At 44.4% G+C, this 16612-nt stretch overlaps 1 protein-coding gene across 1 annotated transcript in view; it reads right to left on the bottom strand.

Annotated features, from left to right (window-relative positions):
• The window catches only part of LOC105495033 (SDS3 homolog, SIN3A corepressor complex component), a 55582-nt gene that overhangs the window by 20097 nt on the left and 18873 nt on the right, over positions 1-16612 (bottom strand). Inside the window, exons 7-10 of the mRNA XM_011764167.3 lie at positions 9383-9478; positions 8315-8376; positions 8130-8151; positions 6640-6745 (exon numbers count right to left, since the gene is read on the bottom strand). Coding sequence (XP_011762469.1) covers positions 6640-6745; positions 8130-8151; positions 8315-8376; positions 9383-9478 — 286 coding nt within the window. The remainder of the gene's footprint in view (positions 1-6639; positions 6746-8129; positions 8152-8314; positions 8377-9382; positions 9479-16612) is intronic.

Here is a 16612-nt window from a genome sequence, read left to right on the forward strand (position 1 = left end):
AAGCACTTACTGTGTACCACTGACTATGCTGGTGGTTGGGGACAGACAGTGAGAAAAGCCACAAGGTCTCCACTATCACAGAGCTTCGAATACACTGGGGATAAAGAACATTAAATAACCTCACCTGGTATGAGCTAATCAGGCGAAGTTCCAAGTGTCTATACCAAAGGGTATTTAATTTGGACATGTGGGAAACCTGCTTTGAATAATGTAGATAAGACAAACACTCCCCTTTCAACTCCTGCATCTACTGTCGACCTACAGCGTAGGGCCACTTCTTATTTCTACACGTTCAGGGACAAGGTCAAGGATGAAAGTGAAGCTGCTGGGGGCCAAAGCCCAGATGGACAACAGCAGCTGCCACAGGATGAAGGAGCCCCTGCTGGAGTACAAGACTTGGAAATATTAGCAGAGCTGCAGCTAGCAACTCCCGCCTGGGCCAGCCCCACATCGGTTAATAACATAAACTTTGGTTCATTTTGGCTGCAAAAATCTGGCTAACCAGACCCATAAAGTCGTGTAAATTCAGCAAAACGCATCTCCCAGCAAAGTATGATGGCTTAGTCTGTTTTGCTGGTATAACAAAATAACCTACTGCCAAGACATCACAGTACAGGATGCGCTTCACTCCCATAATGAACTTTTTCCAGTCTAGGGTCTCACTCTTTAACCTGCTACTTATGAACTGAAAACTCAGGTTTACAGGTCAATGTACTTTCTGAAAATACTGTTAAAAGAAACAGAATTTTAGGCTGGGCACAGTGGCTCACGCCTTTAATCCCAGCACTTTGGGAGGCTGAGGCAAGCAGATCACCGGAGATCTGGAGTTCAAGACCAGCCTGGCCAACATGGTGAAACCCCATCTCTACTAAAAACATGAAAATTAGCCAGGCATAGTGACAGGCACTTGTAATCCCAGCTACTCAGGAGGCTGTGGCAGGAGAATCACTTGACCCCGGGAGGCAGAGGTTGCAGTGAGCCAAGATCATGCCACTGCACTCCAGCCTGAGCAACAGAGCAAGACTCCATCTTAAAAAAAAAAAAAAAAAAAAAAAAAGAATTTTAAATTCAATTAGAACAGCGAGAATGGTTTAAATGCAAGTTTTAAAGTTCCTTTCGGCTCTGTATGAGTTGGTAAACTGGCAGGGGACCTTCATTATGCTAAACATGTACTATCACAAGGTCCGAACTGTACAATGCCTAAGAAAAAGCTAAGTTCATACTAACACTCTAACCCTTCCCCTGATTTCTCTCTCACATCTGAGCTGGCTCTCCTATGTAAATAGTCATGTCTTGAGTAATGGTTAAAATAAAAATACAGAGGGAGAATACTCACAGTTATTCTAAAGGGACTGTAAGTTATTAAAGAGATAAAGACACAAAACAAAATGTCACTACCCTCAAGTCATTCTGATACAACTTTCTAAACACTTTAATAAAGAAAGCTCATGGATGTGGTGTAGAATATTAGGAGTGTGGAAACATGCTCAATATGCTGCTAACAAAAAAACAAAACAATGTCCACTATGTTCCTGTGTTTATGATAAAACATACACGTTACAGCTGGGTGCAGTGGCTCATGCCTGTAATCCCAGCACTTTGGGAGGCCGAGGTGGGTGGATCACTTGAGGTCAGGAGTTCGAGACCAGCCTGACCAACATGGTGAAACCCTCGTCTCTACTAAAATTACAAAAATTAGCCAGCACGGTGTGGGTGCCTGTAATCCCACGTACTCGGGAGGCTGAAGCACAAAAATTGCATGAACCCAGGAGGCAGGGACTGCAGTGAGCTGAGATCATGCCACTGCACTCCAGCCTGGGTGAAAGAACGAGACTTTGTCTCAAAAAAAAAAAAATCTGGCCAGGTATGGTGGTTCACATGGTGGCTCACACTTGTAACCCTAGCACTTTGGGAGGCCGAGGTGGGCAGATTGCCTGAGCTCAGGGATTCGACACCAGCCTGGGCAACAAGGTGAAACCCCATCTCTACTAAAATACAAAAAATTGGCCGGGCATGGTGGCTTAGGCCTGTAATCCCAGCACTTTGGGAGGCCGAGGTGGGCAGATGATAAGGCCAAGAGATTGAGACCATCCTGGCGAACATGGTGAAACCCCGTCTCTACTAAAAATACAAAAATTAGCTGGGCATGGTGGCATGAACCTATAGTCCCAGCTACTTGGGAAGCTGAGGGAGAGAACAGATTGAACCCGGGAGGTGGAGGCTGCAGTGAGATAGCACCACTGCACTCCAGCTTGACTACAGAGCAGGACTCTGTCTCAAAAAAATATAAATGAATGAGTAAAATACAAAAAATTAGCCAGGCATAGTGGCGTGTGCCTGTAGTCCCAGCTACTTGGGAAGCTGAGGTAGGAGAATCGCTTGAACCCGGGAGGTGGAGTCTGCAGTGAGCCAAGATTGCACCACTGCACTCCAGCCTGGGCGACACAGCGAGACTCTGTCTCCAAAAAAAAAAAAAAAAAAAAAAACCATATACATATACATGTTACATGTGTATCTGTGTATCATATCCTCACAGAGGCCTTTTGAAGAAAACAGCTGACTCTGGAAGGCTAGTCCAACAATTCTCATGAGATGCGTTGTATTTTCCTTCAGTTGTACATTGAACCCAAACCCAACACATTCAACTGACTTAAAAGTGAACACCCGGAGTAAATGATGCAAGCTGGTCTATTACCTCTGAGAAGTGGTCTGGAACTTGGGAATGTGGCCACCTCCCAGATCTGCCTCCTCTGGAATCACTGAACAGTGGTGGCCTGAATGTCCACCATTGGTCCCCATTTGCTCCAAAGTAGAGGTGGCCAACGCATCCCAAAGCAGCCAACTTCCAAACCAACTGATCCCCAGGTTCCCGCTGAACCACAGTCTCTGCGACCTTCAAGGGATCCTCATGCACTACATGATGTCTTGGGGAACCATTTTCCCTAGATATCAAATCTATTAGATTATTTGAATTCTCTGAAAAGTCCTTAGATATTAAAGTGTGCAGGGCTCATACCTGTAATCCCAGCACTTTGGGAGGCTGAGGCAGGAGGATCACTTCAGCTCAGGAGTTTGAGGATAGCCTGGGCAACATAGCAAGACCTCATCTCTACTAAAAATCAAAAAAATATTAGCCAGGCATGGTAATGGAGGACTGTAGTCCCAGCTACTCGGGAGGCCAAAGCAGGAAGATCGCTTGAGCCAGGGGGATCAAGGCTCCAGTGAGCTATAATCACACCACTGCACGCCAGCCTGGGGGACAGTGAGACCCTGTCTCAAAAAACTAAAAAATAAAAGTGCTCATGTGGGGGGGGTTTTAAAGATGAAACCAAAAAGTACGTGACAACCTTAACATACAAATTTACTTTTTAATTTCTAATGAAAAATCAAAGGGGGAAGAAATTTAAAAATACGTTTAGATATAAAATGTGCTGTGAAGCAACATCAATAGGGTAGTAAATTTGTGCTTTTTTTTTTTTGGCCAATTAACCTGTTTCACAAGCTGCAACTCAGCTGCTGAAAAAAGATATTTAAATAGCCTCAAAGAATAAGCCCCAAATGTCAAACTGACTTTATTACTTTGTTACTAATGGAAATTGTGACCTGGGAATCTCTACAATTAAGTTCTTAAAGCTTTGAACCTCTACTATTAAACCCAACAAAACTAGAAATTACCACTACTGTACTATTTTCGAAAAGCAATTTCTTAAGAAGGTGGGCACAAAAGTGGGGCAAGGAGGTAGGAAAAATAATTTAATTTTCTATCCTACTGAGAAATCCTGGTATTAACACTTTATTTCCCCAATAAGTGAGTCCATGTTACAGAACCTCAAGGAGTCCCAATTCTTCTGGTAAATATTCACTGTGTTAAGTCTTTTGTGTCAACCGAAGGCTGGAGGGGAAAATGCACTTGGGCAAGCGGGTGGCTTCGTTTCTGACTCACAGGCAGCCCCTGATTTAAATGAGGAGAGAAAAACAGAAGTCCACCCGTTTTCACAGTATTTTTTGAGAGGTCATTAGTCCAAATCAAAATGTGAGGGAAACTTATATAGCATGACATAGAATGCCTTAAAAGCAGTATAAGACCAAGGCAAAGGGAAAATCCTTATCTTTCAAAATGAAAGGCAGCTTGGCAAGTATTCACACCAAGATGCGATGCCTGAATCCCATTTGTTTTGCTGAAGTCATTTAAAACTCAGCAAGACATCTTCTGCCAAAAATATGGCTGCACCAAAATACTCCACACCCCTCCACACACTCCACACGTTGCATAAAGCAACGTAGCTGACCTCTCAGCCACAGGCCACATCTGCCGAAGAAAGAAAAACAAAACCTCCAAACTGATAACAAAAGCCAAACATGAGCCTGGTGAGATGGGAGAGGCTGGCTCTGCACCAGTGAGCAGCTCAGCCAGTATTCCCAGGAACACTCTTCAATTGTCACTGGGGAAGAGAAAGACCCACCTTCAACAACTGCATTATGATCTCTGACTGCCAAGGCCAAAAATTAAAAGTATATGGAATAGAGAAGAAAACAACGTTTTCACAGTATATTTAACAAGAGAATAAGCAATTTCAATTTCACTGAAGAGGTAAAATGCATCCAGTGACATTATTTTCTACGTTTCTGCTGCTGATGTAAGAAAGATGGTGAAAATTCCTTCAAAATGCTTAGGAGTTCTAACACATCAAATCTGACCATTTTGTTTACATTAGGAAACACCAGACACTGTGGATCCTTTTTTTAAAAAAACAAGAATTTTATTTTACTGCATTTTCACCCTCAAGACATGTCTCATCAAGTCTGAGGATTAAGCTTAGAAAGAGGAAGATTCAAAGCAACACAATTAACAAAATGAACATGACTGGAAATATCACATGGCTTTAAGACTCATAGATCCGTAAAAATGTTACTGATAAATCTCATCATTTTCAAGGATGGTTCTTATGTGTGGGCTTGATCTTTAAAGGTTATTTGGTTTTCATTATTAGAAACATTTTTCATCTCATTTTGCCCTTCTCGGTGTTAAGCTGTTAGAACCTGCCACCTAGTGGCGATGTGTTCTGAGACATAATGTTACAACACAAACCGACCTTCCTGAAGAAGGCCAAAGAAAACCAAATCAGAGGGGAAGAAGTCATCAAGACCAGCCTTAGTGATAAAGTGAGCCTCCAGCATCTACTGGGTAATTAACTCACTGCAACTTAGTAGGTGGAAATGATTTATTTCAGGCATGACAAGAACCCTAAGCATTTCTGACAAGTACAATGTTATCAAGTAACCAATCTAACACAATGCTGGTTTTTTTTAAGAATTCAAAATAAATAACCATTACCCCAATTTTGGAACTTTTGGTTAGATACTGAAACTCAAAGGGTCATTATATAGCCATTATAAATGATAATTACAGACACCTTATAGTAACCCAGAAAAACATTCTCAATATAACCAAACGGAAAGGCAAAGCCAACCATATGTCCATTATGACTTAAAACGAATAGAGAGTATGCCTGCATATGGACAAAGAATAAAAAGAAATATACCAGAATGAAAAGACCTGAGAAATGATGGCAGTATCCATTTCATACCCAGCAGAAAGTGTTAATACAGAAGAAATGTTTGTTGAATGAACAAAAGTATGAGCTTTTAAGGTTCTTCCATACTGTTTTGCCATTACCTTTCCAATGAAAAATGCTAGGTGGTCTGAAGGTTTCAAAGAGTCTTCAGTGTAAACTAGGAATGCAGCAGGACATGGTGGCTTACGCCTGTAATCCCAGCACTTTGGGAAGCCGAGGCAATCAGATCATGTGAGGTCAGGAGTTCGAGACCAACCTGGCCAACACGGTGAAACCTCGTCTCTACTAAAAATACAAAAATTAGCTGGGCATGGTGGCGGGTGCCTGCAATTCCAGCTACTCGGGAGGTTGAGGCAGGAGAATCGCTTGAACAGGGAAGGCGGAGGTTGCAGTGAGCTGAGATCACACCACTGCACTCCAGTCTGGTGACAGAGCAAGACTCCGTCTCAAAAAACAAAAAACAAACTAGGAATGTTTTAGGATACAGCTCCCCCAAGCAAGTATCCTTGACCACTTCTGCAGCAGGATCATGTAAGAAAAAAGGGTATGTGACATCAAAACACAACTAAGAACATCTTAGAAATTCACAGTGTACATTAGCATATCACAGGACCCAAAGGGTGCTACAAGGGAGAAACCCACTTATCTTAATTAACATGATCATCCCCCAAACTGATATGACCACAAAATCCTTTAATCCGAAGAGCACCTACTAACTTTAGCACACAGGGGCAGAGTTAAGAGGGGTCACAGGGGGACATACACCCCAGCCCCAGTTGGCAGGGGCACCATACAAGATAGCAGCCTGCAAATTCTAGTACAGAGACAGCGGAATGGAGAAGGAAGGGGAGCAGAACATGGTTTTGGGAAACACTGCTTTCAAAGATCTACCGGAAGTATTGGTTAAATGACTGCTAATACATTTTTTAATGGGTTTCTACTTTTAGTACTATGTAAGTTTAACAGCAGCCATGCTCTGAAATAACTACAATAGCCCCAAGCCCTCTTTCCAAGTGGTTGGTATGAGACTTTTACAAGTAGTCCAGGTTTTCCCATAACATACCATCTTTTGTCATAGTACAGTTTGCCGTCTTCTATCCGAGCTTCAAACCTCTGGGCTGGAGATTCCGCGGGTGTCGCAGGCAAGTGCTCAGGAGACGATGGAGATGCTGGAGGAAACCAACACTTACATGACTAAGAATGTAACCAACACATGCGAGTCTACCAGTTAACATGCTTTAATTGAAACACTATCAGAATGTGGTAATAATCATCATTGAGCCCTTACAGTAATAATGCATGGGAATTCAGCAAAATTCTTGTATATTCCATCTAAACTTGATAATCAAAGCAACCCTGGGAAGTAGGCAAGGCACAGATTAACCTCATCAAATGGAAGAGACACCTGGGCTTCAGAAAGATTAAGGTCAAATGTGCAAACATATAAGGTCACTTACAGTAGGACTAAAGCCCTGGTGATCAAAGGGCAAGTATTATGAAAATCTCTTTAAAATGCAATCATTTTCAGCAGGGTGCAGTGGCGCACGCCTATAATCCCAGCACTTTGGGAGGCCGAGGCAGGTGGACCACGAGGTCAACAGGTGAGACCATCCTGGCCAACATGGTGAAACTAAAATACAAAAAGTCGGCCAGGCAAGGTGGCACGCGCCTGTAGTCCCAGCTACTCGGGAGGCTGAGGCAGGAAAATCACTTGAACCTGGGAGTCGGAAGTTGCAGTAAGCAGAGATCATGCCACTGCACTCCAGCCGGGCGACAGAGTGAGACTCTATAATCCAAAAAAGGAATCATTTCAAGAACTACTGAATTTACACACTCACACAACTCCCTCACCCCCTCCCCATCATGCATGCCTCAGAAGGTCAGGACACCTCTGTGGACCACAGAGGCCCCCAGGAAGACATTATCCAGAAAAAGAAGACTCTTGTTTTTCTTCCACAAGACTCAGGAAGTAGAGGGATGTGTGAGTAATCATGGTGCTTTAAACAAAAAAAGATGTCACCAATTCAGCATTCTAGTTGGCAACTAGCACTGATGATCTCAAGTGCTGTTCTGGAAGGAACAACTATGAATACTGAGCCGGTTGGTCTCTTCTATGAACTGCGAGTCAGAGCAGCCTTCGAATGCCTTACCAGAGTCAGGCCATGAAAAGCCACTGGAGCCGAACTGCCTAGGACTTGGCTTTAGAAAGCCAGTAATACTTAAAATCCTAGTTTCATTTTCAGAAATGGATGTGTATTTAAATCTTATGCCTGATGCGTACACAGAAGGAAACCTTTACCAGCCAATCAAATGTCTCTTTTACAATAAACCCTAAGAAAAAAATAAAAATAACAAAGCAGGGGTTAGAAAAAAAAAAAAGAAATCATGGAGGGGTGTAGTTAAGGTCCCCTTCAGTTTTCGTGATGTCTACTCTTAGGCAAATGATAAACATTTCATTTTTGAAAATTGCAACAATTTCCTGACAGGTATTCACACACTTTTCCAACAACATGATAGAAAGATTGCACAAATGCCAACACATCATGCACTCACCTGGTCTCTTGGGTGACTTAAGCTGTAGGAAGAATAACAACAAAAAATCTTAGAGAAAATCATTTCAGATGCAACTTCAGGTGTCAAAAGTATCATAATGATTTAACAAGTAACATGTTAACAAAGGAAAGCAAAAAACCACATAAGCCTGAGTTTTCAAATAAATCAAAAAAGCCAAACTGTACCTTATTTAATGTTCTCAGATCCTCCATGATCTGTTCATCTGTTAACAAATAGTTTAGCTGGGGTGTTGAGAGTTAAAGGACTCTGTGTGAAAAGTACAGTTTCCAAGCAAAGAGTAATCAACAAAATGGTACCAGTATTTTAGAATTTACAAAGTGTGATTTTGTTAAATGATGTTTCTACAGTAACAGTTTGCTTCTTAGAAATTTATGATTCTCCTACTAAATGTCATGGTACTTGAATACATAAAAGATTTCACATCCCCCACTGCTAGGATGAGAAGGTGGAATGAGCTTCATTAGGCATCTACAATAATACAGCACAGGAGACAGTAAAAATAAGAATTTCATCATGAATATATAAAGCGCTTTTGTTCCAAAGATCTAAAGACTTGCACAAACACACACACCCAAGGTAAGGCTAATCTTCCCTCAGCAACTTAAATCCTGTTGTGAAGGGGAAGCAACCTGAAGTTATGCCCTTTCCTGACGGCACACAAATGACTAAGCCATTTTGGGCAGAGAGCTATTTACCATCTCCTCGAAAGGAACAGAAACAACACTTCTCCATCTTTCCTGCTTCCGTTACCATTTTTATGATCAAAAGGCTGCTTCATGTCTGACTGAAACCTCATTTGCTTTAATTTAAAAACAGTTTGCAATCCACTATATTACGGACATAGATAACAGAGGAGATACATAAAGGTAGATATTACTGCCTTCATTTTATGGTTGGAAAGTGGAAAATTACAGGTGAAAAAATTAAGGCACATCAGGTTTTCAGATGCCCCTGAATCTGGATGTTAGCATTAAAACCAGGCTGAACTTTGCACGCAAAGCACCTTTCCAAATCACAACTCTCTATACATCTCTCCCACCAAAAGCAGTAGCAAATGAGGACTCCCATAAAATGAGCAACCCCTAACCCCTGGACAAACATTTTACACATGCTTTCCAATTAAATATTACTATTTCTGTAGGACAACGGCCATGTATACCCTAGCAAACGGATAAACAGGATTCCACAGTCTTAAGAAAGAAAGGCAGTTACAGCTTGATGTAAATGGATATCTGGAGCAGGTTTCCTCCTCTTGTCTGGGATGGGGACGGGATCATTTGGTCGCCTCCGCAACTTTCTGGTCATGATAGGTTTCACCTCCATAGAATCTGTGGCAAGAATGGAATGGTTAAATCTATCCAACTCCCACTTGAAGTCATTAAGAATTTCTATAGTATAAGAATATCTGCCCCCCAGCCACCCAGTCAGAACTGTTTTACTGGGGATGTTTGCTCTACACATGGTTGTAGCCAGACACCCCATTAGATTTTAGAAAGTGTTTATGCTTGGAAGATTCAGACCAGCTGCCCTAAGTGCACACCCCTCTCAGAAATGCAGCCCTGCTGTCAAGCATTACAGCCACTGTGGGCATCTCTCCAGCACCCTCATATCCTAGGGGATATTCCTCCTCTCCCTCAAATTAAGAAGCCCAGAGGCGCAGGCTCTCAGGATAGGAAGGAACCTGAAGGTCATCTCAGCTAATTTCTGCAGTTCCCACGGAGGGTGGGTGTGCCGAAGTCCACGGGTATAAAAAGCTCTTTTAGAGGCCACTGGCCTCAGTGCCAACGTTTTTATATGAAGTTTTCATTTATAGACTCAGACTTTTTTTTCTTTTATAACCTTTTGTAGCTACTTGACTATCAAGACGACACAATGAGGGCTCACAATAAAAGCCTCTTTCCCTTCTGCACTCCTCTCTGCGGTCTCACACTGCTGCGGTCTCACACTGCTGCGGTCTCACACTGCTGCGGTCTCACACTGCTGCCGACTCCCCACGCCTTCGAATAGCTCCTCCCAAGCCATGGTGCACAAGGAGGTGAACCTGCCTCCTCGGGGTCCTTTTTCACTTGTCTGCTCCCTGAATACTGGTGATCTTTGGGGTCCAGTCAGTTCCTTTCAGACTGTATCCCAGCCAATCTGCAATCACCAATTCCAGCTCCCCACATCCCTCTGAATGGCAATAGGTACCTGATACCACATATTCTCCAGGCCCCACACAAACTCAGTTCTCCTCGTTTCCCCTCCCAAGGCTGCTTCTTTTCCTGTGTCTCAGGGGCATCCAATCTAACCCTTCTTCCATGCGAGAACAAATCTGTCATCTGTGACTTGTCTTCCTTCACCCAGGCGTGAGGTTCACCAGGTATGTTGGTTCCGCCTCCACTTCATGCCTTCATCCTTCCACTGGTTACCTCCATGGCCTTCAGTGTTCTTTCCCATGTCCTGTCCATCCTCCCCTCCCTCAAAGTGATCTTCCTGGGACACAAATCAGATCGTTTTGCATAACACTCTTGTTACTAAACATTTCTTTTTTGATTTTTTTGAGACAGGGCCTTACTCTGTCACCCAGGCTGGAGTGCAGTGGCACGATGTTCATTCACTGCAACCTTCGCCTCCCAGGTTCAAACGAGCCTCATGCCTCAGCCTCCCAAGTAGCTGGGACTACAGGCATGCGCCACCACACCCAACTGATTTTTTTGTATTTTTAGTAGAGATGGGGTTTCACCATGTTGATCAGGCTGGTCTCAAACTCCTGACCTCAAGTGATCCGCCCTCCTCAGCCTCCCAAAGTGCTGGGATTACAGGCGTGAGTCACCACACCCGGCCATCTTCTTACTAAATATTTCAGTGGCTCATCACTCTCCACAGGATAAAAGCCAGGCCTCATTTCTGGTCTTCCTCCCTTCTTCTTCACTCATGCTTACACTGTGTGCAAGCCTTTAGCTATCCTGTTACCCAAGGGCACCAGACTTTACGCCTTCAAGTCTTTGCATGGCTGTCCTCTGCCTACCCTCCTCTTTTCTGCCCAGCAAACTCCTACATAATACCCCTTGAGAGTCAGTTCAATACTCTCCCTTCTGTGACAGCTTTCAAAGGCAGAGACTCATTCCATCCTCCAAGTAACCAGAGCATCTATACAAACCTCAAGTAGACCAAGTGCCACTGTGTACAGGTCATTACCTATCCCCTTTGGATGTCTGAATTTCACCCCAACACCTAGCAAGAGTCTGGCCCAGTAGGGGTGCATAATGTTTTGTGCAGAATGGGTAGAAGAGGCCAAGCCTGATCATGGGACGAGGTTAATTTGTGGTTACGCACACAACCAGCAGAGCAGGCAGGGCGGCTTCAGCAAATTCTACCAAGCAGTGTGCAGGATCTTAGAGCATGTCATGCACGTGCCACACAAAATTTAAAAAAGAGAAGGCTTCTGCATGTTGCTCTTCAGAGAAATGGGCTGGGCAGTATTAATTTTTTTTTCTATGAATGGAATAGAGGTAAAATAAGAACCAAAGACCTAATTAATGAATATTTATAAAAGTGTACTTGGAAGTAAACACACACACACACACACACACACACACACACACACCAGAAACAAGTGGGGAAGGCTTCTCCCTAAAAAAATCTCCTACCCTATGCTGAGGTGCCAGCCTTCTCCAGTTAGTTACTGGCCAGTGACACAGCACCATGGTTAAGACCTGGAGTGTCACATAAATGTGCGTCTGAATCCCTGCAACAGCTGTGTGGCCTAACACAGGTTTGTAAGTGCTATATGTCTCAAGTGTCCTCGCCTAGAGAACAAAAGTATCAATAATGCCTCCCCCACAGTGCGCTGTGAGGGTTACATGTGATGATACACGTGAAGTCTTAGCACGGTGCTTGGCATAACGGGAGTTCTATCAATGCTAGTTTTTATTATTATATTTTCGGGCAGGAAAAAACTATACAAAGATCCTTTTTAAAATTCAAGGCACAAAGAGCTGAAAAGAAGTTACATAGTCGAAAGCAGCTGATGTCAACTGTGAGGCTGTACAACATTGACACCTAATTTGGAAAATAAAGTGTAAAGGGAGCTCACCCAACCCAAGAGAGCACCAAAGAAAAAGCACATAGCCCGAGAACATTATGGAATGTTCTGCCTGCCAGAGAATGGCTGAGTGTGCTCTGCTCTGCAGGCTGCCAAGACTGGGGAGTGGGGAGGGTGGACAATGCATGATGGATGTAAGCCAAGTAAAGGCCAATCACAGCCACTGAACTCTGAAAATCTTAACTGTATCACTTACAAACCAAAAAATATAATCAAATTCTTATGAAATGGTAAAAAAAAAAAAAAAAAAAAAAAAATCTATTTTATTAGCCTAGTCACAGCAACAACCTGATTAATTTTATCCAAAAAGACTACTTCGCAGAAGGAAGAGACTCTGGAGAAGCCCCTAAAACTTACCAGCATGTCTCCGTCTCCATTTCCATCTGGGAAAGAGGAGACAGAAGGGAGCAGTCCTGGCCAATGGGCCAGGCGGAAGACATGATTTGAGGACATGATCGACATGTATCACAGCCCCAACAGACATAGTAAGATTATCCACTTAAGTCACCTTGCTCTAATGCCAGGTTTGCCTAGTTGGCTTCTAAAGTGGATTTTTCATAGGATGCAGCCTGACAACCTGGGTCTGAGTGTGCCTGGAAGTTCTATTTCTCACTGTAAGCAACGAGCTGGTATCCTGAGTTTTACCATCAATCTCCCAAGAGTTTGGCCCCTAAGAGTCCCAAGACGCTCAATCTGGCTACACTGACAAAAATCAAACTTCCAGAACTGAAGTTCAGACCCTGGAGTGTGACAACCCCAGAGAAGACACCTGAGCAGAGATGAAGTCAGTCTTCCTCTCCGACATCATGCACCAACCACAAAAAAACTCAAACTGGCTGAAATTAGAACCCCTCTTTGATCCAGAGGTCTCCTCATAGGTTTGCTTCAGTGGAGATGCTATTTATGTAATTAAACATCAAGCATTTAAAGCAGACTTGCGAGAGTGTATGTGAGAGAAAACACCAAATAAGCAACAAGACTAGGCATACAACTCCTCTCCAAACCACCATGCAATATGACCTTTAATAGTGCAAATCCTCCTGTTCTACTCACTAGGAAACCTGAGAGATACAGGCCCTCCCCCCCGCCCCACCCCTCACCACAGGTAGCACTGGTTCTGACATCTAAAAAATGGGAGCTCAGGTTGAAGCAATGCTAGGTGGTAGAGTCATTACAGCACAGTCCCTCTGGAGAGATATTCCTGATAAATTACCTGCAATTTACATACAACTACCAGTTTACTGGCTGGCCTTTTGTTCTGCACTTCTTTAGGCCTATTCATTCATTTCCAACAGCATACCTGCCTACAGTGTACAATAGCAGTAAAAGCTTCAATTCAACATACTTTAACTATTAAAACAAGCTCATATTTATCTATTGGAAAAAATATTAATTGCAGCAATTCAAAGGGGCATCCTTAAAAAATGGGATATAGCCAGGCGTGGTGGCTCACATCTGTAATCCCAGCACTTTGGGAGGCCAAGGCGGGTGGATCATGAGGTCAGGAGATGGAGACCATACTGGCTAACAACGTAAAACCCTGTCTCTACTAAAAATACAAAAATTAGTCAGGCATGGTGGCGGGCGCCTGTAGTCTCAGCTACTTGGGAGGCTGAGGCAGGAGAATGGCGTGAACCCGAGAGGCAGAGCTCGCAGTGAGCCGAGATTGTGCCACTGCACTCCAGCCTCGGCGACAAAGCGAGACTCTGTCTCAAAAAAAAAAAAAAAAAAGAATATAAGGCTGGGTGCAATGGCTGACGCCTGTAATCCCAACACTTTGGGGAGCCAAGGAGGGTGGATCGCTTGAGCCCAGGAGTTCAAGACCAGCCTGGGCAACAGAGCAAAACCCCATCTCTACAGAAAAATACAAAAAACTAGCCGGGCTAGGTGGCAGGTGCCTGTAGTCCCAGCTACTTGGGAGGCTGCGGTGGATCACTTGAGCACAGGAGGCAGAGGTTGCAGTGAGCCAAGATTGTGCCACTGCACTCTAACCTGGGTGACAGAACAAGACCCTATCTCGAAAAATTAAATGTACTTTAAATTTAAAAAGGAAATTTTCTTTAAAAAGAAATGGGACATAAGTGGCAGAAAGAAAATCCACTGCAGATTAAACATTGTAGCAGATTGGCAACTACTTCCAAAACAGGGCAGGGACCCACAGGCTAGACTAGCAGCCCAGAGCAATCCTAGCACACATCATGCCCTTCTCTAGCAGGATGGAGGGCGCCATCAACGTTGATGCAAATTAATGCTGCGGTGGTAACAGAAGAATGCCTAAGGTTTGTTGGGGAGGGGAATATGAATGAATGTTAGGGCTGGGCACGGTGGTTCACGTCTGTAATTCCAGCACTTTGGGAGGCCATGGCGGGCATATCACCTGAGGTCAGGAGTTCGAGACCAGCCTGGCCAACATGGTGAAACCCCATCTCTACTAAAAGTACAAAAATTAGTCGGGCGTGGTGGCACACACCTGTAGTCCCAGCTACTCGGGAGGCTAAGGCAGAAGAATCACTTGAACCCGGGAGGTGGAGGTTGCAGTGAGCCGAGACCACGCCACTGCACTTCAGCCTGGGCGACAAGGCTAGACTCCGTCTCAAAAAACAAAAAAAAAAATCCACAAGAATCACTGTTAGGTCTTTGGAGGCCAAATCAGAGTAGGAATAAAGGACCAATCTCCTTAAAGCCAAAGTTGCCCATTATGAAGGGAAGGCAATAAACAGCGAGCCAGTCGAGCCTTCCTCTCTGCACCCTCAAGTGCATTAAAAGACCTGATTCCACGGTGCCAGCACCAGGAAAAAACATCTTGAGGACAGGCCCACTCTGCCCAAAATCCAGGTCACCTCTTCTATTCTCCCTCTCCAGATATTTGTGTGGGGCCTCTTCCCCTTGTCTTGACACCCAAGTCGCTACTCCTTAGCATCTACTGCATACGTGTGAAATTTACTGTTCCTATAGTAGTACAACCACATATATCTTAGGGTTTTTTTTTTTTTTGAGATGGAGTCTGGCTCTGTTGCCCAGGCTGGAGTGCAGTGGCGCAATCTCGGCTCACTGCAAGCTCCGCCTCCCGGGTTCACGCCATTCTCCTGCCTCAGCCTCCTGAGTAGCTGGGACTACAGGCGCCCGCCACCACGCCCGGCTAATTTTTTGTATTTTTTAATGGAGACCGGGTTTCACCGTGGTCTCAATCTCCTGACCTTGTGATCCGCCCGCCTCGGCCTCCCAAAGTGCTAGGATTACAGGTGTGAGCCACCGTGCCCGGCAGGGTTTTAAAATGAGTAAAAAAGCCAGATGTGGTAGCTCACGCCTGTAAACCCAGCACTTTGGGAGACCAAGTCGGGCAGACTGCTTGAGCCCAGGAATTCAAGACCAGCCTAGGCAACATGGGAAAACCCCGTCTCTACGAAAAAAAAATAAAAAAAGGAAAGGCCGGGAGCGGTGGCTCATGCCTGTAATCCCAATACTTTGGAAGGCTGAGGCCGGCAGATCACAAGGTCAGGAGATCGAGACCATCCTGGTTAACATGGTGAAACCCCGTCTCTACTAAACAAAAAAATACAAAAAATTAGCCGGGCATGGTGGCGGGTGCCTGTAGTCCCAGCTACTTGGGAGGCTGAGGCAGGAGAATGGTGCGAACCCAGGAGGCAGAGCTTGCAGTGAGCCGAGATCGCGCCACTGCACTCCAGCCTGGATGACAGAGCGAGACTCCGTCTCAAAAATAATACACAAAAATGAGCCAGGTAAGGTGGCACATGCCTGTAATCCCAGCTATTCAGGAGGCTGAGGCAGGAGAATCACCTGAGCCCAGGAAGTCGAACTGCAGTGAGCCGTGATGGCACCACTGCACTCCACCCTTGGCAACTGGAGTGAGACCCTGTCTTTAAATATACCAATGAGTCAAAAACGAGCCTGTCAAATTGTTAACTTTATTTAGGGGCCCTCCATCTCAACACCACATAACCTTGGGGGAAGTCAAGGAAGCTATGTCAGCTTTCTACCAGAAAAGAGCCTCCAGGAAAACACAGACTTCACTCATTAGCCTAATTTTGTGAGTCTTAGTGCCACCACATGTATCTATGGTATCTGCAGAGAGTCAATAGTAGTGGTGGTGAAGAGAATATGCTTGGAGCCAGACACACACTGGCTTAACCACTATCTGTCTCACTGAGGGACTGTGAGCAAATGGCTCCACTTCTCCGAGCCACCTCTGCCATCTATAAAATCAGAAGCAATACCCCCAAGGTCAAAGGGAGCTGCAGGAACTCAGTGAGGTTACAACTTCCCAATCCCTGAGTGTTCACCCTGTGAACCAGCTACTTTCTGAAGCAACTTAACAGGCATTATCTCATCTCACATCACAGCTACCCTCTCCAGAAGG

This window comes from Macaca nemestrina, chromosome 10, assembly GCF_043159975.1.
Source record: "Macaca nemestrina isolate mMacNem1 chromosome 10, mMacNem.hap1, whole genome shotgun sequence".
Taxonomy (NCBI): Eukaryota; Metazoa; Chordata; class Mammalia; order Primates; family Cercopithecidae; genus Macaca; species Macaca nemestrina.